Source organism: Lissotriton vulgaris, chromosome 6 (assembly GCF_964263255.1).
Source record: "Lissotriton vulgaris chromosome 6, aLisVul1.2, whole genome shotgun sequence".
Classification (NCBI taxonomy): domain Eukaryota; kingdom Metazoa; phylum Chordata; class Amphibia; order Caudata; family Salamandridae; genus Lissotriton; species Lissotriton vulgaris.
In genome coordinates this window covers 1095575779-1095597958 of record NC_141694.1, presented here as the reverse complement: position 1 = coordinate 1095597958, position 22180 = coordinate 1095575779, and the positions used below count along the sequence as shown (strand labels likewise).

Here is a 22180-nt window from a genome sequence, read left to right as displayed (position 1 = left end):
TACCACTGGCCTCCCCAAGCTCATATGTCCAGTCCTGATGAGACTGGCAATCACGTGCCAGAGGGTCCTCGGACCCCTCCCATTGCTCCTCGTCACCCGGCTCCTGGAGACCAGGATTAACAGCCAGGGCCTCCTCGTGGAGATAGAACTCTCCGAAGGCCGACGGAATCGGCGCCCAGCGGCGCCCCTCCGACACCTGAGCAGGACCGTAGGAAGCATTGGGGGCGGCAACCACATCGGCTGCCGGGGACGACACCTGAAGGGACGGCGCCGGCGAGGTCGTAGGGTCGACCGGCGGGGTCCCGGATCCGGAGCCGGATCCAGCGAGGTCGTGCGGCGCCGGGACCGAAGTCGCCAGCTGCGCCGGGGCCGAAGCACCCGACGTCGTCGGGGCCGAAGCGCCCGACCCGGAAGGACCTCCAGACGGAGCCGATCGGCCCGAAGGCGCCACGGGAACCGACTGAGGAGGGAGGGCCCTCATGGCCATGAGGTACCTCTCGACCTCCTCCTGCGACGCGCCGTGCCCAGGGACCCGAAGGTGTGGGGCAGGCGGCGACGCTTGCGACTCCCGCGGAGCCGCGTGGGCGGTGTCGCCCGAATCCCCGGTCGCATCGAGCGAGCGACGGGGCGGGTCGGAGGACCGATGGTGTCGCTCCGACCTCTCATGCCTCTTACCTGAGGACTTGGAACCAGACGATCGGTGTCCACTCCCGGAACGTCGATGACTCCGACCTCGCGACCTGTCCCTCGACCTCCCGTGGGACCGGGACCGGGACCTGGAGCGGCGCGGGGCCGACTGCCTCAGCTCGAGACGCTTGCGGGACCGCTCCCGCCTAGCCTTCGACGTCAGGGCCCGGCAGTCGGAGCAGGTTCGATCGTCGTGGTCGAGGCCTAAGCACTTCAGGCACCGGCGATGGGGGTCCGTGACCGACATGAGTCGGCCGCACTTCGAGCAAGGCTTGAACCCGGGCATCCCTGGCACCGATAGTCGAGAATCGACTAACTAGAGGATCAAAAAGATCAAAAAAGTTTTCAGTCAAAAAGTGACTGGGGGTAGAGCTTCTTCCGGATCTGCGCTAGCTGGCGCGGAAAAAAGAAGAACTGACGTCAGCGCGCATGGGCGCCGTCTATATACTCCGATGACGTCATCCCGGCGCTCACGACGCCGACGACGGACGCGGAGCCGCAGACGACGCCTATCAGCGCGCAGGGGTATTGCTACGCAAAAATTTCCGGATCCAGTCTGACGCCTGGGGATATTCTAAGGTAAGGAATCTATCACTAACGTGTCTCTTTCAGATTCACCAATCAACATACATATCTCCTCTGACTCTGGTAGAGAACAAAGTGTTAACAGTAGATATGTGAATAGGGATAACCTACTTCAGATCACCACATCTCACCTTGAAGCGGCCACTACCATCTCTAATATCAAATCGATGCTTCTCAACTGCAGATCAGCAGTAAAACACACAGCGGATATCTCTGAACTCATCATCACAAAATAATTTGACCTCCTGAAACTTTGCTCAATGACTACTCCTCCCCAATGCTCAACATGAATGAATGAATGAGTTTTTATATAGCGCATGGCTACCCGGGGGAATCCCAGCGCTGTAGTAGGACTGTGGAGGTATATGGAAGGTCTTTATGGACGAGCCAGGTCTTTAGTTGTTTCCGGAATGCCAGGTGATTGTGTTCTTTACGAATGGAGGGGGTAGGGAATTCCAGAGCTTGGAAGAATGATATGAGAAGAGACAACCACCTGATCTGGACCTCATGATTCTGGGTACCTCAGTCAGATGGAGCTAGTCAGAACCGAGACTTCTACGGGCCTTATAATGTCTAACTAGGGCCTTGGTGAGCAGTGGGCCAATCCTCTTCAGAGATTTATGAGTGATACATAAGGCTTTAAAATGTATTCTTTCCTGAACTGGAAGCCATTGAAGGGAATGAAGGGAAGGTTTGGCTGATGAGCGGTTGCTAGTTCCTGTAAGTAGTCTGGCTGCAGAGTTCTGGACAAACTGCAGTTTGGTAATTACTGACTTCGGGGCACACAGATAGAGAGAGTTGCCATAATCTAATCTGGACAGAATTAAGGCCTGGATAAGGAGTTTGTCTGTGTTGACCAGGAATTCAGGGTAAGAACTTTCTGGATTGTTCTGAGAAGACCAAAACATATGGCAGCACTCTTTCTCGCTTGGGTCTTGAAGCAGAGCTCCTGGTCCAACCAGATTCGTAGGCTCTTTATTTCAGGTTTTGGGATGGGGGCGGGACCCATACTGACTGGCCACATGGTATTGGATTTGAAACTAAGCTGGTTGCCGAGAACCATCAGCTCGGTTTTATCACAGTTGAGCTTTATATGTAATATGCTCATCCAGTTGGTGACTTCCTTAAGACAGGAGTGGAGATCTGTAGGTGCTGCTCGGCCTGGTTTAGTGCTACAACCAGCTGGGTATCATCGGCATACGTAACTATATGGACACCGAAGGGGGATACAATATCCGCCAACTGGGCCATATATATATTAAAAAGAGTAGGGTTCTGAGATGAGCCCTGAGGAACTCCAAACTGTAAAGAAAGGGATTTGGATGATATCTCTCCTTCGAATACCTAAAAAAAGGCGATTTTTCAGGAAAGACTGAAGCCATGATAGACCGGTTCCTGACAGTCCCCCCTTTTTTAGGCGGTGAACCAAGATGGAGTGGTTCACCGTGTCAAAGGCAGGTTTAATCCCTCCTGATTTTGACATTATCAGATGCGATAGACCTGTTAAAACTGGGAGGGGGGGCTTTGCCTGAATCCATCGCTCCAGCCTCATTTTGAAACTGGCTTAAAATTCTTTGATGTCCTACTGTGAGCACCTAGTCACCAAAATCTGGAACAATGGAAAATGTGTCTGTGTGCTCCACACGAAATATCATCCACCTGGTGATAACCTGCTCTTCGTAGAACAAATTATGGAGTCCATTTCCTCTTGCTCGGTCCATCACCCTAACCATATCTTCCTCAGTGACTTAAACCTTTACTGGAACAACACAAATGATTCCCTTAGTTTGCCCCTTTAAGACTTTCCTCTCCGATCTTAACTTCATCCAGGCCTGCAATGGACCCACCCACAACAGGGCACGACCGTGACCTTATCCTAGCTAGAGACAACACCATTCAACTTGATGACATTATACCCTGTGATTGGTCGGATCATCACCAAATCTCTTTTTACATCTTGGAAAAAGTCATGCACAGACAAGGTCAACCGCTTAAAACCAAACAGCAGGTTCGCAATCTGAGAAACATCAACAATCTAACTACCAGTTGCAAGAATCTTCCTGAGCCACCCAATCCCCTGACCAACTTGGACAACCTTATGGATCATTACATCAACTCTACGTCAAGTATTTTCGACTCTATTGCTCTGAAGCAACTCATAAGGTTTCGATCAAACAATCCAAACCCTGGTTCAATTGTTTCCTTAATGAGGAACATCGCAAACCTAGGCTTTCAGAGAGACTATGGAGAAATTCTCCCTCCATTACAAGCCTCATTCAGTGAAGGAGGATGAGAAGCGCTTACAACAAACATATTCACAGGGCCAAAATAGATCATTTCAGGGCTCAGCTTGACAGCGCAAAAACCTGACCCAAAAATTTGTTTGAAATCATCAAACAACAAGCTAACCACTCTACTAATCTTATCTGGGCACTCAGGACCTCCTGCCCCAGTGAGGAGGACTTCTCAGATCACTTCTCAGAAAAGTCAAGAAAAATTGAACTTTAACTACAACATGCCACTCCTAACTTGCGGGCTCTGAGCTCCCTTGCCTCTGCGGCACCTTTGGCAGAGAGTGCACCTTCCTGCACCACAGTTTGCACTCCTACAAAAAAAAGCCTCTTGGAATGCCGTCCTGCTCCCAGATGATGCAGAGCTGCTTCATTATTTGGTATCTTTAAAACCCTCCAATCACTTCAGCGATCCTCTAACCCGCTAAGATTTCAAAGATCTCGATTCCGCCATTCTTCAACTCTGGGCCCGGATCATTAACAAATCTCTCTTGCAGGGAAGGATTCCTGACTGCCTCAAGATGAGGCAAGTCACTCCCATCCCCAAGAAGCTTAATGCTGACCTAGCAGACCCAAACAATTTCAGTCCGATCACTAGCATCATGACCTTCGCTAAATTGCTTGAGAAATGAGTTCATACACAGCTCTGCAACCACATCGAGAAATTTCAGCTTGACCTCCACCAGTCAGGTTTCAGAGCAGGGAAAAGTAGAGACACAGCTCTAACTCACATTGTTGATGACGCCTTGAGAACTCTTGACCCAAATGCCCCTTGTCTTCTGATCCTTCTGGACTTAACTCAGCATCTGACACTATCAAACAAACATAACTTGATTGCTCTTCTTCAATATAGGATGGGGCTATCGGACCCTGTCTTAAACTGATTTGTCTCTTTCTTACATAACCGTACCCAAAGATTCAAAGTTAACCAATCACTTGCTGCTAGTACCCCCGGTCAGTTTTAGAGTACCTGAAAGTTCGGCACTCTCGCCTACGCCCTTCAACCTTTTCATGGAACCTCTTTCTGATATTCTGAACTGCTCTAACATTCAATACCAAATGTATGCTGATGACACTCAACTGTATTTGAAGATCTCCTCTCCAGATGATATAAAAACTGGTGCACTCCTAAAAACTCAACAATGGCTAACTCAATCATCTATTGTTAAATACCCTCCAAACAGAATTCCTCCTGATTTCCCCCCGGTAACCACTCGCCCCCTACTCTAAACTGATCAAACAACTTTCTGCACTTAACTGTACCCTTCATGTTGTTGACTCTGCTAGATCTTTAGGTATTACAGTGGACAAATACCTAAATATGCAAGATCACATCAGTGCCACTATTAGGGCAGCCAATCATCAGCTCAACACTCTAAGAAAAATCAAGGCATTCTTTCCTCCTGAGGACATCCAGTCAGCAGTCCAATCCCTAGTTATCTCACAATTGAATATGGTTTGGTGACCCTGGCTGGGCTACCTAAAGCTAGATTGGCTCCGCTTAGAGCCATCCAGACTGCTTCTGCCAGACTCATCCTAGGCTCCAGAAAAGATGACCATATCACAACTGCCCTAATTCAACTTGTCAGCTATCCACTGAAGCAAAGATCCGTTTAAAGATAGCCTGCCAGACCCACAAAGCTATTCATTACAATACCTAGTCTACCTGGCAAACAAACCTGAGCTATTTGGCTCAAGTCGAAACTTAAGAAGCTCTAATACTAGACTATTGAAACCTCCTAAATTCAATATGGAAATAACATACAACCGTGCCTTCTCTGGTCTTGCTCTAAGAATTTGGAATGCTCTTCCATCCGAGATCAGATCCAACCCATCGACTGCTTCATTCAACACGTGGCTGCTCCTGAATGACCACCAACAGCAGATGCCATTTTCCATCTACTTCCATCTCCTGTTTGACAGGCTTTTAACCTATTGTTCTAAATGTGTTATGTTTCTCATCACATGTCCTTTTGATGTACTGCTTTGCTGGAACTTTACAGCTCCCATGATTTCGGCCGATACCTTGCATCACCTTTTTTATTTAGTCTTCCCCGTGTTCCCACATGACCCTGTTATTTTTGGGTACTACTTTCATTCCATTTTGTACTGTACTCATGCTTTTTCCTTATGCCAACATATGCTCCTTTGTACAGAGCTCTGATACTCGTATGGGTCATGTTCATGCTTTATAAAACTTTTCAAATCAATAAATAAACACAGTGCCACACAGGAGAGAGAAGTGATACTGGGGTGGTCAAGCACATTTTATATCAATTCATTCAGACTTTGGAGCTTTTTTCTGCAACTGCCATAAAGTAACAACATGAAATGCATTGGCGGATAAACAAATAGTTGCACTAGAGGCTGAAAGATATATGAACTCTATTTTCAGAAAATATCAACTTTTGGTTTACCTTAAATGCTCCTGCAGAAAGACCGGACAAGTTGAAAGTGTAGCCCAATTGCTCATCAGTCAAGGAACAACCTGAAGTGGTAACTTCATCAGGGCACACAACTGGGGTATTCCACTGAAATACAAAGCTGCAGCCTGATCTGCTCAACATCAATGGTGTTCCCTGCAAATATTAAATGTAGATGATAAATAAAAGAACTAAGCTTTACCTATAGGGAAGGAATATGCTACTTACCAGTATGCATCTGTTTTTGGCATGTAGGGCTGCTGACATTCATATCTTGTGCGTAGATTGCCGCCTAGTGTTGGGTCCGGATGATTGCACTTGTTGTTCTGGAAGAGTCTTCGAAGTATCACGAGATAGGTGACTCCTCCCCTGGACTACAGTGCGCATGGGCATCCTCTCCATCCTCAGATTGTTTTTCACCATTGTGGCAGAGATGGAGATAGTAAAGTAAGAGATGGCCATGCCAGAGAGAATGCTGCAGCTGCTACAGGCACCGGGGAGGAGGGCGGGCGATATGAATGTCAGCAGCTCTACATGCCAAGAACAGATGCATATTGGTAAGTAGCAAATTCCGTTCGAGGTATGTGGGCTGCTGAATTCATATCTTGTGCATAGACTGTATAGCAGTATCTCCTCTAGCGGTGGCTACCTGTGCCAGCTGCAGCAGTTTGAAAAAGAGTTTTAAGGACAGCCTGGCCTACAGCAGCTTGCTGTTTTGTTTGTACATCTACACAGTAATGTTTTGTGAAAGTGTGTATGGTGGTCCATGTCGCTACCTTACAGATATCTTCAAGAGGAATATTTCCTAGGAAAGCCATGGATGCTCCCATTTTCCTAGTGGAGTGTGCTCTTGGGGGGACGGTTAAAGTGCGTTTTGCCTTTTGATAGCATATCTGAATGCATTTAACTATCCATCTGGCTATTCCTGATTTTGAAATTAGATTCCCTTTGTGTTGTGGTGCAAAGGCAACAAACAATTGCTTTGTGTTCCTAAAGGATTTAGTTCTGTCCACATAGTAAAGTAGAACTCTCTTTACATCTAGTGTGTGCAGGGCTCTCTCAGCTACGGACTGTGGATTTTGAAAGAACACTGGCAGTTCTATTGATTGGTTGATATGGAAATTAGATACAACCTTAGGCATGAATTTAGGGTTTGTTCTAAGAACCACCCTGTTGCCATGTACCTGCACGAAAGGTTCTTGAATTGTGAGCACTTGTAATTCACTCACTCTTCTGAGTGAGGTGATGGCTACCAAGAATGCAACTTTCCACGTTAGGAATTGAAATTTGCATGAATGTAAAGGTTCGAAAGGAGGGCCCATGAGTCTGGTAAGCACTATATTGAGATTCCAGACTGGGAAAGGGGGATGCCTAGGAGGAATCACCCTTTTTAACCCTCCATGAAGGTTTTGATTGCTGGTATTCTAAACAGTGATAGGTGTTGCCTGTTTTGAAGGTATGCTGCTATGGCAGCGAGGTGTAGCCGTATTGAAGAGTATGCTAAGTTACATCTTTGTAGGTGCAGCAGGTAGTATATGATGTTTTGTATTGAAGCATCTAAGGGGTTGATTTGGTTATTGGTGCAGTAAATAACAAATCTTTTCCATTTAGCTGCATAGCACGCTCGTGTGGTTGGTCTTCTTGCCTCCCTAATGATGTTCATACAATCTGGGGGCAAGTTAAGGTATCCAAACTCTAAGACCTCAGGAGCCAGATCGCTAGGTTCATTTGATTGGCATCTGGGTGTCTGATTTCTCCATGGTTCTGAGTTACAAGACGAGGTGTAAGGTGCAGTCTTTGATGGGGGTCTACTGAGAGTTCCAGGAACGTTGTGTACCATGGTTGTCTGGCCCATGTGGGAGCAACTAGGATTAGAGTGAGGGAGTGTTGCCGCAGTTTGCGTGCCACCAGCGGGATCAGTGGTGCTGGGGGAAAAGCATACGCAAATCTGCCTGACCAGTTCATCCATATCGCATTGCCCTGTGACAATGGATGTGGGAACCTGGCGGCAAAGTATTGGCATTTCGAGTTTTCTTTTGTGGCGAACAGGTCTATTTCTGGGTGACCCCACTCCTCGAAGAATGGTTGAAGGACCTGGGGGTGAATCTCCCATTCGTGTAGTTGCTGGCTGCGCCTGCTGAGCAGGTCGGCAACTTGATTGTCCTTCCCTAGAAGGTGTTCTGCTAGGAGAAAAATGTTTTTGGAATCGCCCACTTCCAGATGCTTTGTGCCAGATGGGACAGCTGTGGAGAGTGCGTTCCTCCCGGTTTCTGAATATAGTACATTGCGGTCATGTTGTCCGTCCGGATCAACACCGTCTTGCTGTACAAGTATTTCTGAAATGCTTTTAGGGCTAGGAATATCACTAGCAACTCTAGTTGGTTGATATGCAGCCTTTTCGGTTTGTTTGTCCAGAGTCCCTGTACTGTGTATTGAAGTAGATGGGCTCCCAAGCCCGTCAGTGATGCGTCCGCTGTTAGGACTAGTTGGGGAACCGGCTCTTGGAACAGTCGCCCCTTGGAAAGGTTTTGTGGGTTCCACCACTTCAGAGAGTTGTGAGTACGACTGTCTACTAACACTAGGTCTTTTAGTTGTCCTTGAGCCTGGTTCCATTGCCATGCTAGGCATTCCTGCAATGGACGCATCTGAAGTCTGGCATGGGAGACAATGAATATGCAGCAGGCCATCATGCCTATGAGTTGCATGAAGACTTGAGCTGGCAAGAGTGTTTTGGCAGGAATTTGCGAATGAGTGTCTGCATACTGGCTATCCTGGCTGAGTTTGGATATGCCTTTGCCACTGAGGTGTTTATGGTGGCTCCCAGATACTGCTGTATGTGGGACGGTTGCAGATGTGATTTTGTGTAGTTGATTGTGAATCCTAAGCTGTGTAGCAGCTGGATTGTTTGAGACGTGTGTGCTGCACATTGTTGGTACAAATTTTCTTGTATTAGCCAATCGTCCAGGTAAGGGTACACATGGATGTGCTGCCTCCTTAGATGTGCTGCCACTATCGCTAAGCATTTTGTAAACACTCTTGGAGCCCTGGTAACCCCGAAGGGCAAAACCTTGAATTGGTAGTGTTGACCTTCTATTGTGAACCTGAGGTATTTTCTGTGGGCTGGATGGATGGGTATGTGGAAATATGCATCTTTGAGGTCTAGTGTTGCTAGGAAATCCCCTTGTAGGAACGGGAGCACTTGTTGTAATGTTATCATATGAAAGTGCGCTGACAGTATGTATTGATTTAGGGGTCGGAGGTCCAATATGGGCCTGAGAGAGCCGTCCTTCTTGGGAATAAGGAAATATAGGGAGTATGCTCCTGTCCCTTGCTGTTGGAAAGGGACTTGCTCTATGGCCTCTTTTTCAGGCATGCAGTTCACTTCTTGTTGTAACAGGGTGATGTGTTCTCTGGACATTGGACGATGTCTGGGTGGTATGTTTGGTGGTGTAGAAGTCAGGTCTAGGCAGTAGCCAGACTGGATAATTTCTCTCACCCACCTGTCTGCGGTAATTGTGTTCCAGACGGGTAGGAACTGTTGGAGTCTGCCTCCGACCGGTGTTAAGTGGTCTGGAGGTAGTGTAAGAGAGTCACTGTTTTGAGGCAGTGGAGGCTCCGGTGTTATTGCCTCCACGTCCTCTTCCCTTGGTGTGGTTACCTCTGTAGCCTCCTCTGGTTGTGTTTTTGGTAAAGGAACTATGTGTGTTACCTTTATATGTGGCCGTTGTTTGTGAGGTATTGCCTCGTGTATTTGCCCTGTATGAGGAGCGACGAAAGGAGCCCCTTTGATGCTGAAATTGCAATGCCCCCATTGATTTTGCTGTCTCCGTGTCCTTTTTCATTTTATCCAAAATGGTGTCGACAGCAGGGCCAAACAGAAAGTCCTGATTAACAGGCTGGTTAAGGATAGTGGACTGTACCTCAATTTTAAAACCAGAAATACGCAGCCATGCATGTCTGCGGAGTAGGACGCTTGGGTTCGATTGACCTAGCTGCAGTGTCTGCTGCGTCAAGCGCGCATTTGATGGAGGTGTTGGTTATGAATTTTCCCTCCTGTATGAGATCTTGGGCTTGTTCTTTGAAAGGCTCAGGTAGGTGTTGCATTAGGGTCTCTAGCTGGTCGTAATGCGCCCTGTCGTAACGAGCCAGTAGGGCTGGAGTATTAGCTATCCTCCACGAGTTGGCAGCTTGTGCTGCCACTCTCTTCCCTGATGCCTCTAGTATTTTTGACTCTTTGTCCGGGGGAGGTGTCACCCCGGTGGTTTGGGAGTTGGCTCTTTTACGTGCGTTGGCTACTACCAGTGAATCAAGTGGTAACTGTCCTTTGATGTAGGTAGGGTCTGTAGGGGCTGTCCTATACTTTTTTTCTCTTCTGGGGTTGATCACACGTGCCCTGGCTGTATCTTTAAATATGTCAGGTGCATGTTTCAGAACTCCCTTTAACATGGGAAGTGTTTTGACACTTTTTTCTGCTGTAGGGAAGGTATCAAACAAGAAGTCTTCCTCAACAGGGTCGTTATGCATGTCCACGTTGTGGAACTGTGCAGCCCTGTCTATGAGCTGATTAAAAACCTACAGTGTCATCAGTAGGTGACAGCTTAGTAGGATAAGAAGAATATCAGGGATGGGATGGGTGTTGTAAGGGTCAGTTGGCTCTTCCCATGGTTCTTGTGGTTCAGTGTCCTGTGGGAAGTCATATTGAGGCTGTGGCTCATCCCCTGTGTTACCTACGTCGTCCCCGTGATGAGAGGGAGAGTAAGGAATGTATGGATTAAAAGGAGTAGTAGGCATGATAGGTTGAAAAGGAATGAAGGGTCTAGAAGGAGAAGTCCCAAAGTCCTTTTTATTCAGTGGAATAGGGGACTGGAGTTCAAAGTCCAAAGGCCTCTTTTTTCCTATGCAGGATGGTAACTTTACCAGTCTCTGGGTTGATATAAATTTTTGCCTGGTCGTCAGAGGGATCTGGGTGGAAGAGATCTTCCTCAACAGTCCTGGGTTGGGTGTTTGGCTTTGGTTTATCGACTACTTTTGGTTTAGAAGCCGTTTTTTTCGGCTCGGGCCTTTTTTCGGGTCGACACGTTTCTTGTGCTCCGTAAGCTTTTTCGGAGAAGTGTTTTTTTCCGAGTCGATGTTCCTGTTCGGATCGACTGGAGACTTTTGTTTTTTCGGAGTGTCCTTTCCCGAGTCGATTGTCTTTTTTGGATCGACTGGCGTCTTCGGAGCCGTTGTGCTCGGACCGATGGGTCATTCTGGCTTCGATGCGGGCTTAGGTACGGTGCCTTTTGGCGGGTCGACGTTTTTTGGTGCCGAAGGCTTGTTTGGGTCGGCGACCTTCTTTCGTTCAGCGCCCTTAGGTTGCGTGACCTTGTTCGGGTCGACAACCGCTTTTGGCTCGACAAGTTTGGGCTGCACGGCCTTCTTGGGGTAGACAGTCTTTTTCGGATCGACGCCCTTCGGGTCGACGACCTTCTTTGGCTCTGGAACCTTCTTTGGAATGATGTTACTGGGCCCTGGTGTTTCTGAAGGTTTCGGAGCAGAGCAGGATGGCGGGGCAAGCAAAACTTTTTTTATGATCTTGGCTAAGACCTTTTGGCGATGCCTTGACTGGAGCCGTTGTTAACGGGGTAGATGGTGTCGGGGGCAGGGTACTCACGATTTGCCCTGGGGGATCTCGTCATCTGAGTCAGAGTAGTCTTCTACGGTGACGATCTCTAGGTCCGAGTCTGGGGCTTCTTGTAGCTCCTGGTCGTCATCGAAGATGTTGTCAGGGTCTGGTGCCTGTTGCTGCATTTCTTGCCTGGCGGCACGTCGGTTCCGAATAGTCTTTTTGGATCGAAACTGTGCACAGGCTGGACAGCTTTCCTCTTTATGGTCTGGGGAAAGGCACTTGTTGCATACTGAGTGCTTATCAGTATGAGGGAACTTGGAGTGGCATTGCCCGCACCTTTTAAATGGGCTTCTTTCCATCGACGGTAAGCTCACGTGGCGTCGAAAAGGCCCAACAGCCCGCGTCGACGACCGCTTGGAGATGGAAGGCTGGATCGAGTAGAGAGGTACCGAACGAGAACAATACCATCGAATCGAAGGCCTTTAGAAAAGTTTGTTTTTGATTTCCAAAGTTGAAGTATAGGAGTTTGCATCCGAACCCAGTGGCGGAAAAAAACAATCTGAGGATGGAGAGGAAGCCCATGCGCACTGTAGTACAGGGGAGGAGTCGACTATCTCGTGATACTTCGAAGACTCTTCCAGAACAACAAGTGCAATCATCCGGACCCAACACTAGGCGGCGATCTATGCACAAGATATGAATTCAGCAGCCCACATGCCTCGAACATAATTTTACATTCGGATTTACAACATAAAATACAGAAGATGAACAGTAATATTCACTTCTAGCTCACCTAGCTGCACTCCAATTGGATATATTTTACTTTTAGAGGAGAGAAGAGCAATTTTGTATAGCACAAGTTACACAAAGTTGGGAACCTGTGGGTTGCAGCACTTAGGTCACACCTTAGACCCCACCACACTATTTCCCCAACAATTCCCTTGTTAGGTAATTTCCTTTTCTGCCGGTCAACCCACTGCTTCAATACACAAGCTGCAGAATAGTAAAGCGAGTAACTGCAAGGCCTTTTTTGTGGTCCTGGAGCAGAGGTTCTTGGGCATTATATTTTAGGGGTATGTTGTTTACCACTAGTGTCCCAGAGCCCTAATGCTATTGCACTCTGAATTGGATACCCAAGAAACTGTCTTTAAGTGCTTGACTTTCTAACAGAAAGATGGTTGAGCAGTCAAGGCTTATTCTAAGAGATGGCGGGCATATAAATTATACAATGTAACACAGTAGACAACATTCAACTTAAATGTCGACTTCGTTTTTAAGTAATGAAAAGAAAATAGTAAGAAATTAAAATGGTACTCATCAGAAACCAAGAGAGCGCAGTTCCCCAGTTACAACCCAAACCTCTTCGTGGCTCAATTGTGCTGGGTATTAAAACTGTTTAAAATGAAGCCCAAATTCCATGTCATTTTGGCTCTGACTTGTTGGGGCTATCTGGTCCTTTAGAAAAGATGGAGGTAATTTATGGGATGCTACAGGGGTAAGAGTTCCAGTGCTTTACTTTGGAGCAATTGTCTCAGAATGCTCTAGAATAAAAGATACTGACAAAATGTTGGGCAACCCTATCGACCCTTGCCCTTGGAGGCTTGGGTAAATCAAAATCAAGGTCAGGTAAAAATGCCTATAAAGGATTTTTTTTCAACAAAGAAAATATTCTTGGCTTAAACAAATACATTTATAAAGCCCATATAAGTGGCTTCAGGCAAACAAATTAACAAAATTAATTACATTCATTCAAAGCGAGTATATCGACAAATGAAATGCAAGTAGTGCAAGACCGGTGTATACCTTAAAAGTACACATTTTTGTAGAAAATTCTGTTTACAAATAAGGGTACAAAATACAACTCACATAAATACAAAAGAGACTGAGATAGACTATCTTCAAAGTAAGTGTTTTCTCATGAACACTTTTGTTGTAGCCCATTTCACATATTTTCAAATGAAGAGAACATCATTGAGTATACAGGGAACATTTCCATAAAGATCATTTACGCATGAAAATGGGTGGAATTGTCGACGTTTCAGTCTTGTCTTGTGCTACTATCTATAAGACCATCTTCAGGACGAAGTGTTCTTATGTGAACTGAAGACCCGAGATCAATGAATGAACGTCGAGACCCGATCAACGACGGACTCCTGAAGTGGCGGATTCCCTGTTTTTTTAATTGATATTGTTCCCGTCCGGACACCACCCATAGGATTTCAAAGGGGGTGTCCTACACTATTTTACGTTCATTCATTGATCTAGGGTCTTCAGTCCACATAAGAACAGAAGTACTCTTCAGACCTCATCCACAGTCTGAAAAAAAATTCAGGGACCTTGAAGGTGGTGTATTCCAGGAAATTTGGGTAGGTAAATGATTTTATAGAGAAATGCCCATTCCAGTTAAGAAAGAAGGAGTTTACTCCACTGTTCTACACCGTTTCAAGGATCCTTGTCAAATTTTGCTGAAGTATAGGATCATGACCCAACGTTCTAAAAATACCCAAATGCGGGAAACTCAGAGTCTCTCACTTGGGGGATATTTCCAATGTTGGCCCAGCTTGCTGTCCAAAAGCAGGAATGCTATTGATTGGTGCTAATTGATATGGATTTATCTCTTTAGAATGTGTAGCACTCTTGGTATAGAGTACAGTGGGTCTGCCAAATACAGCAAGATATCTGCATAGAGCGAGATGACGTCCTCCCACTCCGGGTCCCAGAGCAGGCCACGAAGCAGGGCATCCTTGCGAATCCAGGCGGTTAGCAGATTAAGCACCACAGCAAAGAGAAGAGGAAACAATGGGCAGCCCATTGTTGTGCTCCTGTGAATACTCCCTAGTGAGTAACCTGTTGATTCTATGGATCAAAATGATTGTCGCACTCCTAAGGTCCCTTGGGAGTATACTGACCTCGAGGGCCCCACAGTACATTTTGTGGAGTGGCCCCACTGTGCGAGATCACACACTTTTAAAGAATTCTGGGGGAAAGCCATTGGGGTTTTACCACTGTGTAGAGGTGTTATGGCCTCTGATATCTCCTCGTCCGTAATCTCCGTTTCTAGAGAAAAATGTTGCTCAATTTCAAGTCTCGGGATGTCTGTAATGAAACTGTCCAGATCTCCCAGCCTATCGAGAGTCCACACCCTCTGCAGGTCTTCCAGGTGTACGTCGAAGGCTAGTGCAATCTCTGTAGGGGTTTCAGCCATTGCCGCCATTCTCAACCTAATCCGAATTCTAATTCCCTGCCTTTTTTTTGGCCAGCCATACCAGGAGTACCCTGATTTATTCAACCCTACCCCTTCACTTTACTCGTCTTTCTTCCTCTTTTTACATGCAAGATAGGCGATCAGCTGATCACTCATCAATGCTTTATTTGCTTTCCCCGGATCTAACTCAGATTCAACAGGGCCCATATTGTCTTTGAAGAACATATCTGTATGGTCAGTGATCATCTTTCTAGTGTCCCAGTCTGTCAGCTCTTACTCATCCAGTCTCCATCCCCACATCAAGCACAGTACACCAGTCTGTAAGTTTGTGACAGGACCATATGGCCTGGGCTACATGGGAATATTGGTGCATCCGTGGGTATTACTGCTGCCGGAGACCCGCCAAACCGAGGGCCTATCTAAGTCCCCCGGAAGGGGCAGATTAAGGTCTCCTCCAATGTGTATCAGCACCCCCGGGGACATCCGTTATCCAAGCCCCTAGATGATCCGAATTCCTTGGTTTGTAGGCTGGATGGGTAGTACCATGACCCAGCACCAGATGCTCTACATTCTTGGAAAACTGTGAAGGTATTGTCTCAGTAAGAGGGTGATGAAATTTAAATAACCAAAAACCAGGACGGAGTTCAAGGCACAGGCGGAAAGGGCCCCCTCGGACCCCACAGGCCCAAAGGCGCACAAAAGGGTCGGGCCACTTAAAACTTAGACGCATGGCTTCATAGAACTCTTTAATCTGAGTGGGGTCGCTCCAGCTCCCGGAAAACTGGAGAGGCACAAAGTCAACCCAGGCGCAGGTTCCGAGGAACCAGGCCCGAGCGCCGATGTTCCTTCATCTCATCGGCCGACAATCGAGAAGTTGCAGCGCGCTTCGATTTCATGAGTTTTTTGTGCCTCTTACCTGAATGCCTGATGATTTGTAGTGGGATGAAGAGGAATTCAGGCTCCCGGAAAGGTCCAGAGACCTTCCTCTCGAGCAGGACCGTGACTGCTGTAGAGTCGCATGCCAGGCCGCTAGCAGCTTCAGAGACCGCTCCTTCAAAGCATTCGGTGCAATGGCCCACCAGTCGGAGCACGACTTGGAGTCATGGTTGCGCTCTAGACACCACAAAAACAAGGTGCAAGACTGTGAACAAAATGGTTTAAAACCTGTCTTCCGCAATGAGATCCCTCAACACAAAAAGAAGAAAAAAGCTCAAAGAAGAATGACAACATTTTGCAAAAACCTAGTAAAAAACTGATAGAGGGGTAGCTGTTCTCTTTGATCAACGCTGGCTGGCGCAGAAAGAAAAGAACTGATGTCAGTGCACATATGTAGGATGACAAACAAAATTTCCAGCGTGGACACTACTGCTGACGCCATGTAGAGCTGACAAACGCCACCTATCGGCATGTAGGGGTACTGCTCACGAAAAACCTTCCAGATCCAGTCTGACACCTGGAGAAATTGAAAGGTAAGGCCAGTCAGTCAGTCAATCAGCTTTATTTCGATAAAAAAGGTAAGGAATCTGCAGCTAGATTTCTCCATCAGATTGCTGAATTTGTATAGTTTTATGTGTGTAAAATGGTTTTAAAAAAATTATATTGCCTAACTTTAACTTCCCTGTAACCTTTACTTTTTTCAGTGAATATTTATTATTGTTCACTCCACATCTACTTACCATTCACTGCAGTGGTTAGGTCGATTTAGTAAAGCAAAGTTTTTGTTAAGTGGTACATGGAATGCAACATTATGACCCGATAACTCCCAAATCTTTATATTTAAAATTAAAAGTAAGCAAAGTCATAAAAAGTGTTATATTGCAAGCATTTATTAATGCCAGGCTCTAAAAACCTGAGAAATGTAGGATGATCAGTGTTAGGCTAGGAAATCGCACCACATATACCTCATGCATCTGATTCTTACAGTTCGCATAAAATACATAAAAAATGTTTAGTTACAAGGACATAAGTAATTAAACAATAAAAGTCTTGAACATTAAGAGATTTTTGCAACTGTTGGAAAGGAATTCTGTCTGTGCAGTTATGTTCTCCAAAGATATGAGAGCAATCACTCTAAGGCCAGAGTGGTATTAAGAAAAGAGTGACAGTTTAATTCACATTCACACCAATAGAAAATGAAACAGTGTTGTCAAACAATAGAGAAAAACAATTGAGTAAATAAAAATGAACAATAAGAAACAAATCACATACCTATAATGGCAGTTCTTCTGTGTTATCTTTACACCACCTTTCCAACATTTGAAGGAAGAGTCTGGTCGGGCAGTCATATGTAATGGTACACAGGGAGGTCACCGATTCTCTCGGTCTCCCACCTGCCCTACCCCACTTGGTCCAATGAGTGGGGGGAGTGGTGGCCAGTACAAGGCCAAAGTCAACAACTTCTCCACTGCGATCAGGGCTGCGAGGTCCCTAGAAAATGTGCTGACTATCTAGAATATGATGATGTGGAAGGAGCTCAGGCCTGTGTTTGGGAAAAGTAGTGTTGAGAGAAGGACTTATGTGGCTGTTATTAATACTTGGACGCAACTTTTGTCTCTACAAAAGGGCTTGTTGCCCACAAAATGTAAGAACCCCAGTGATGTTGCAGTCTCTAAATTCTACTTTGTATTTTCACTGACCGGTCCATTTGTGCACTTATGAACTGTGATCCCCCTTCCCACAGAATTTCCTCTGCCTCTTTCCTTTTGTCTTCCAGGATCATTTTTCATAGCTATGTATGTGCCTTTTGGCATCCAAAATCGGTCAATGTTTGCTGCGCTAATGGACATGGATGCTATGAAGGTCCTTGATTTTTTCAAATGTGTCCATTATGCTCTTTTCTAGATTAGAAGGTACAGTGTAGGGTGAAGTAGGGTTAGGTAGTCACTGCTTCACTACTGCAGCCACAACTGAGCCCACTTTAGAGTGTTTAATAACACAAGCAGGTGTAATACCAGGTGTCTTATATCTTTGCCCAGCTGAGAACCAGTGCCAGGGAAGTAGTTGAGATTTCATATAAGTCTTGCCAGATGTGGTAGACAACTGGAACATAATCTTTTTTAGTTGATCCTTAAGACTGCATGACAAAATAATGCGTCTTTGATTCTGTGACTGACGGCTATAACTTTTTGATGCCCTCAAAACATAGGAGTAGAACCTGGCCAATGCCATCAGGGGGTGAGTCTGCAGGCAAAGGCAGAAATTAAGGCGCACCTGTAACAATAACAATATTCTACGGGTCTTTCCTCTTCCATAGGAGTATGCTACGGGACTTTACCTCCTTATTCTTCTTCTGCCTCATCTCATTACATCGGTTTGCAGTCGTCGGGTAGCACAATCATTGGTAAAGGTGGTCATTTTACTGGTGATGGTATAAGGTTATAGAGATGGTGGAAATTACAGAGCTGAATAGAAGGCTCAGCAACCGCTGGCACAGGTCCGTGGAATATTGCATGGGAGTCCCTCATCATGGTTTGTAGAGCTCTGAAGAAGTCAAATGGAACTTGGGAGCACTGGTGGCTTTTGGTATGGTTGCCTTTCATAGTAAGTATTATAATGAGAATTCCCATAATACAAGTCAAAGTCTTCTGTACCATGCAAATAAGGATATTATCGTTCAAGTAGCATCCATCTCAATGTTTACACTGTTCTTTTTTCCCCATGCATGTTTTAGTATTTTGTGTGTAGCTAAGCAGGACTATGGAGCTGCCATAAAGATCTTTATCTTCAGTACCATTGGAATCTGTGTCCAAAGTTTTAGCTGCAACCTTTGCCGACGTAGGAGTTACTTACCTTCGGTAACAATGTTTCTGGTAGAGACGATTCTAGCCCCAGATTCCTTAACGTAGAATTATCCACAGGCGTGAGACTGGATCCGGAAAACTTTTCTGCCACATCATCCCTGCGCCCCCTGGGGACGGCACCACGTCAGCGAGGATACACAAGTCCCATCCCGGGGTGCCTACGTCCGTTTTCTTCTGAGAACTTTTCCGCCCGCAAACGCACAGCCATCACAAACGAAACTGTGAGAATACTGGAACAGTGTGCGAAAACCCAACTATACAGAAGGAAAGGAAATGAAAGGTGAGGAAAAGCACCATCCAGAATAGTGCCAGGCAAGAAGGCACCAAGTCATGGAATTAAAGAATAGAGCGCAGCTACTGCAAGCAAGCCTGCAATCAACATAACAGCCTGCCTGGAGGCAGAAAGCATGTGAAAAAGGGAATAGCAGACGAAGAAGTCTGCAACCACTGCCTGGAGCCAAGAAGGGGTCCAAGTCCAGAATGGGAGAGCAATGACAAGTAATCCCCCAACAACACCAGCAGCGGGATCCCCTAAAAGAACCAAGGGTCGAGACCCAGCCAGGGGACCTCAACCCCAAGGACTGTAAGAGTCAGAAGTGCAAGTAACACAAGGAAGCAGGGCACAAATAAACCCTACATTGGAGACCAAATGCATGGGTACAGAAGCACCCAGGCATTTGTCACCCAATCACCAGAAAGAAACAATGAAGCAACAACAACAACTAGGCGAGCATCCTCCTAGGGAGGGAGTAAGAAAAAGGCACTCACAGGGGAATGCCGTCCTGAAGCAGGCGAGTGCAGAAGACCTAGAAGGGTCCTCGTAGACACGGGGAGTAAGGGAGGTTCGCAAAGGAATCTGCGGCTAGAATTGTCTCTACCAGATGCACCGTTACCGAAGGTAAGTAACTTGTACATCTGATAGAGACTACTAGCCACAGATTCCTTAACGTAGAATAGATACCCTAGCCATTGGGGAGGAGGGTCTGTGAGAAGACCTCTCCAGCTCAGACGAGCACAAGACACCCAGCAGGGGACCAATCACGGGGACAGGGAAAAATAGCCCTGTCCACCGCAACAGGAGATGAGTTACAGGCCCTAAGCTGAAGAGAACCTCTGCATCGTGGAGAAACACCTGCCCCACAGGAGATGTATTTGAACGACAAAAAAGGCAACCCAACCTTCACCAACTGGAAAAGCAAGGGTAATACGAAGGAGGCCAAAACACCTCAAGCCCAGTCAACGTACCAGGGACCTCCACCGGAAGCCCCAAGGTACCGACAATGCAGAGTAAGAAGAGCCACCTACAGACTCCATGGAGAAGAGGCAGAAGCACAGCAAAGCCCTCCACCGGGAAACATACCAAGTGACGATGGCAGCCGAGCCCATCACACCCTGAAGACAAGACAAAACGGCGCCTCTGCAATAGGGTAGGCAGAAGAATAAGAACGTAATCTCACAATGGCCCCACAGGACAGAAGCAGGAGCACCAGGGCCCACTCCAAGGCCTCCGGCCACAGAACAGAAGAGCAGGCGGGGGCAGCCAGCTGCTGACAACGCTACAAAACTAAACGCCCGGACCACGTTGGGCTCAGAACAAGGGCAAGGCCAGTAAACCATCCTGAATGACCCCTAAAGGGGACCGCCCGGATAGAACCGATCAACGAAGCAGAGTGATCAGCTAGAAGAGAAGAGGAGAAACAAGTAGGAAGGACCAGGCCATCGACACAGGAAACGGCAGACAAAGGACAAAACATGCCCCAGTAAGGGCCAAAGACCACACCATAGTAATACAGCCACACCAGGAAGGGCGACAAACCAGCAAGGAGGAGTCCACACCCTCCCCGCGTAAGACAGGGCTATACAATAGCTACATGTACCCCGCATAGGGTATGACACGTCCCAAGAAAGCATAGGAACCACTCTTCAGGAAAAAACAATCCTGAATCAGAGAACAAAATCCTAGACCTATGGCAGAAACCACAGAAGGCTTAGTCATCAACCAGAAAGCACAGGCATCCTTCTTGAGGAGAGTGTTGGGGCATTCTAGCGGCTTACCTTCTCTGGAGGCCAACGGAGACCTGGGCTCAATCTGGACTCCTTCCTGCCCGGTCCGACGCGGCAACCAGTACCGTTGCGCGGAGGGCGGGGTAGGGAGAGCCAGGCACTTCCGGTCGACCGGTTAGTGGTCTAGTTGCGGGGAGCAGGCAGGCATAAAGGCGCGTGGTTCAGCCGCCGCGGTGCTGTGAGTGGGGCAGTGGCAGGGCCATCTAACTGCTTGGTGCTGTAACCTGTTGCCTGAGTATTTTAAAACGCACACATTTTGTGCATTTGTTTTTCACTGGGTAATCTTTTTTAAATTGTGCATTCTTCTTGAGGAGAGTGTTGGTGGTATTCTAGCGGCTTACCTTCTCTGGAGGCCAATGGAGACCTGGGCTCAATCTGGACTCCTTCCCACCCCGGTCCGACTCAGTAACCAGTACCATTGCGCGGAGGGCAGGGTAGGGAGGGTCAGGCACTTCCGGTTGACCGGTTAGCAGTCTAGTTGTGGGGAGCATGTAGCTATAAAACCACATGCCTCAGCGACCGCGCAGCGGGCTCGCCGCCGGCGAGCTGCTGGTGTGCCGAAGGCAAGCCCGCCTGCGCCCGTCCGCGGCCGGGGGCCAGAACCCCTGGTTGTGCAGGAGTAAAGCTACAGTATAGCTCTCAAGAACTGCTTGCTCTGTGCCCGCTATAGCGGATCTGTGTAGACACAGCATGGCTGGAGGTAGTAAGATCTGGGACTGTAGGTACTGCTCATTCAAGACTAGTGTGGGGAGGGAGGTGAAGGAGGCAAGTCCTCATTTGAACTGCTGCTTGCTGAACTGTCAGTCACTCAGGAAGCATAGACTGGAGATCTACGACCAGCTTGTAGATGGTCAGGTAGACTTGGCTGCACGAGGACTCTGTGCCAGAGATCCTAGAGGCACTACCTAGGGGCTATGCGATCTGGCAGAGTGGGCGGAGTGGCAATTATATTTAAACACCACATCCAATGCGCCCTCAAGCCTATCACCATTGCTGATAGAGAGGCTGGGATCTTTACAATTAAGGTGGACTTAAACTAAATTGGGAAAGGGCTTCTGGTCTACAGACCTCCTGGACCACCCACGCGCTTTTCCCCTAGCTTGATAGATTGCCTTACTCCTGCACTACAGTATGATAAATTCTGAGTGCTGGGTAATCTCAATCTGCATTTTGATGATGCTTTTTGTTTGGCGGCGGGTGAGCTGTGTCAGGAAATGGCCACTCTACAACTCAGGTTAATATCGGACTCCCCTACCCATCTCAGGGGCCATCTGCTTGACCCCATTTTTGCAAATTGGGAGGATATAGTTGTCTACCCACCTCTTCCTGTTGTATGGACAGACCATTTCCTGGTCTCTTTTGTTATGAGATTGCCTGGGCCAAAGATACGGGTGAAAGCTAAGAGGGGCATAGTGTGCCGGAGGTGGGCTGGCTTCTCGCAGAAAATGTTAAGCAGCCCCCTTTCTCAGCAGGGCCTACCTGGAGGTACAGATGCCGAAAGTGCATGCATAAACTTG

The 22180-nt window shown here is 47.2% G+C and overlaps 1 protein-coding gene across 1 annotated transcript in view; it reads right to left on the bottom strand.

The window, feature by feature from the left end:
- IGF2R (insulin like growth factor 2 receptor) overlaps nucleotides 1-22180 on the bottom strand; it is a 1757136-nt gene that overhangs the window by 447986 nt on the left and 1286970 nt on the right. The window contains exon 37 of the mRNA XM_086927157.1: nucleotides 5981-6142. Within this exon, the coding sequence (XP_086783283.1) occupies nucleotides 5981-6142 (162 nt within the window). The remainder of the gene's footprint in view (nucleotides 1-5980; nucleotides 6143-22180) is intronic.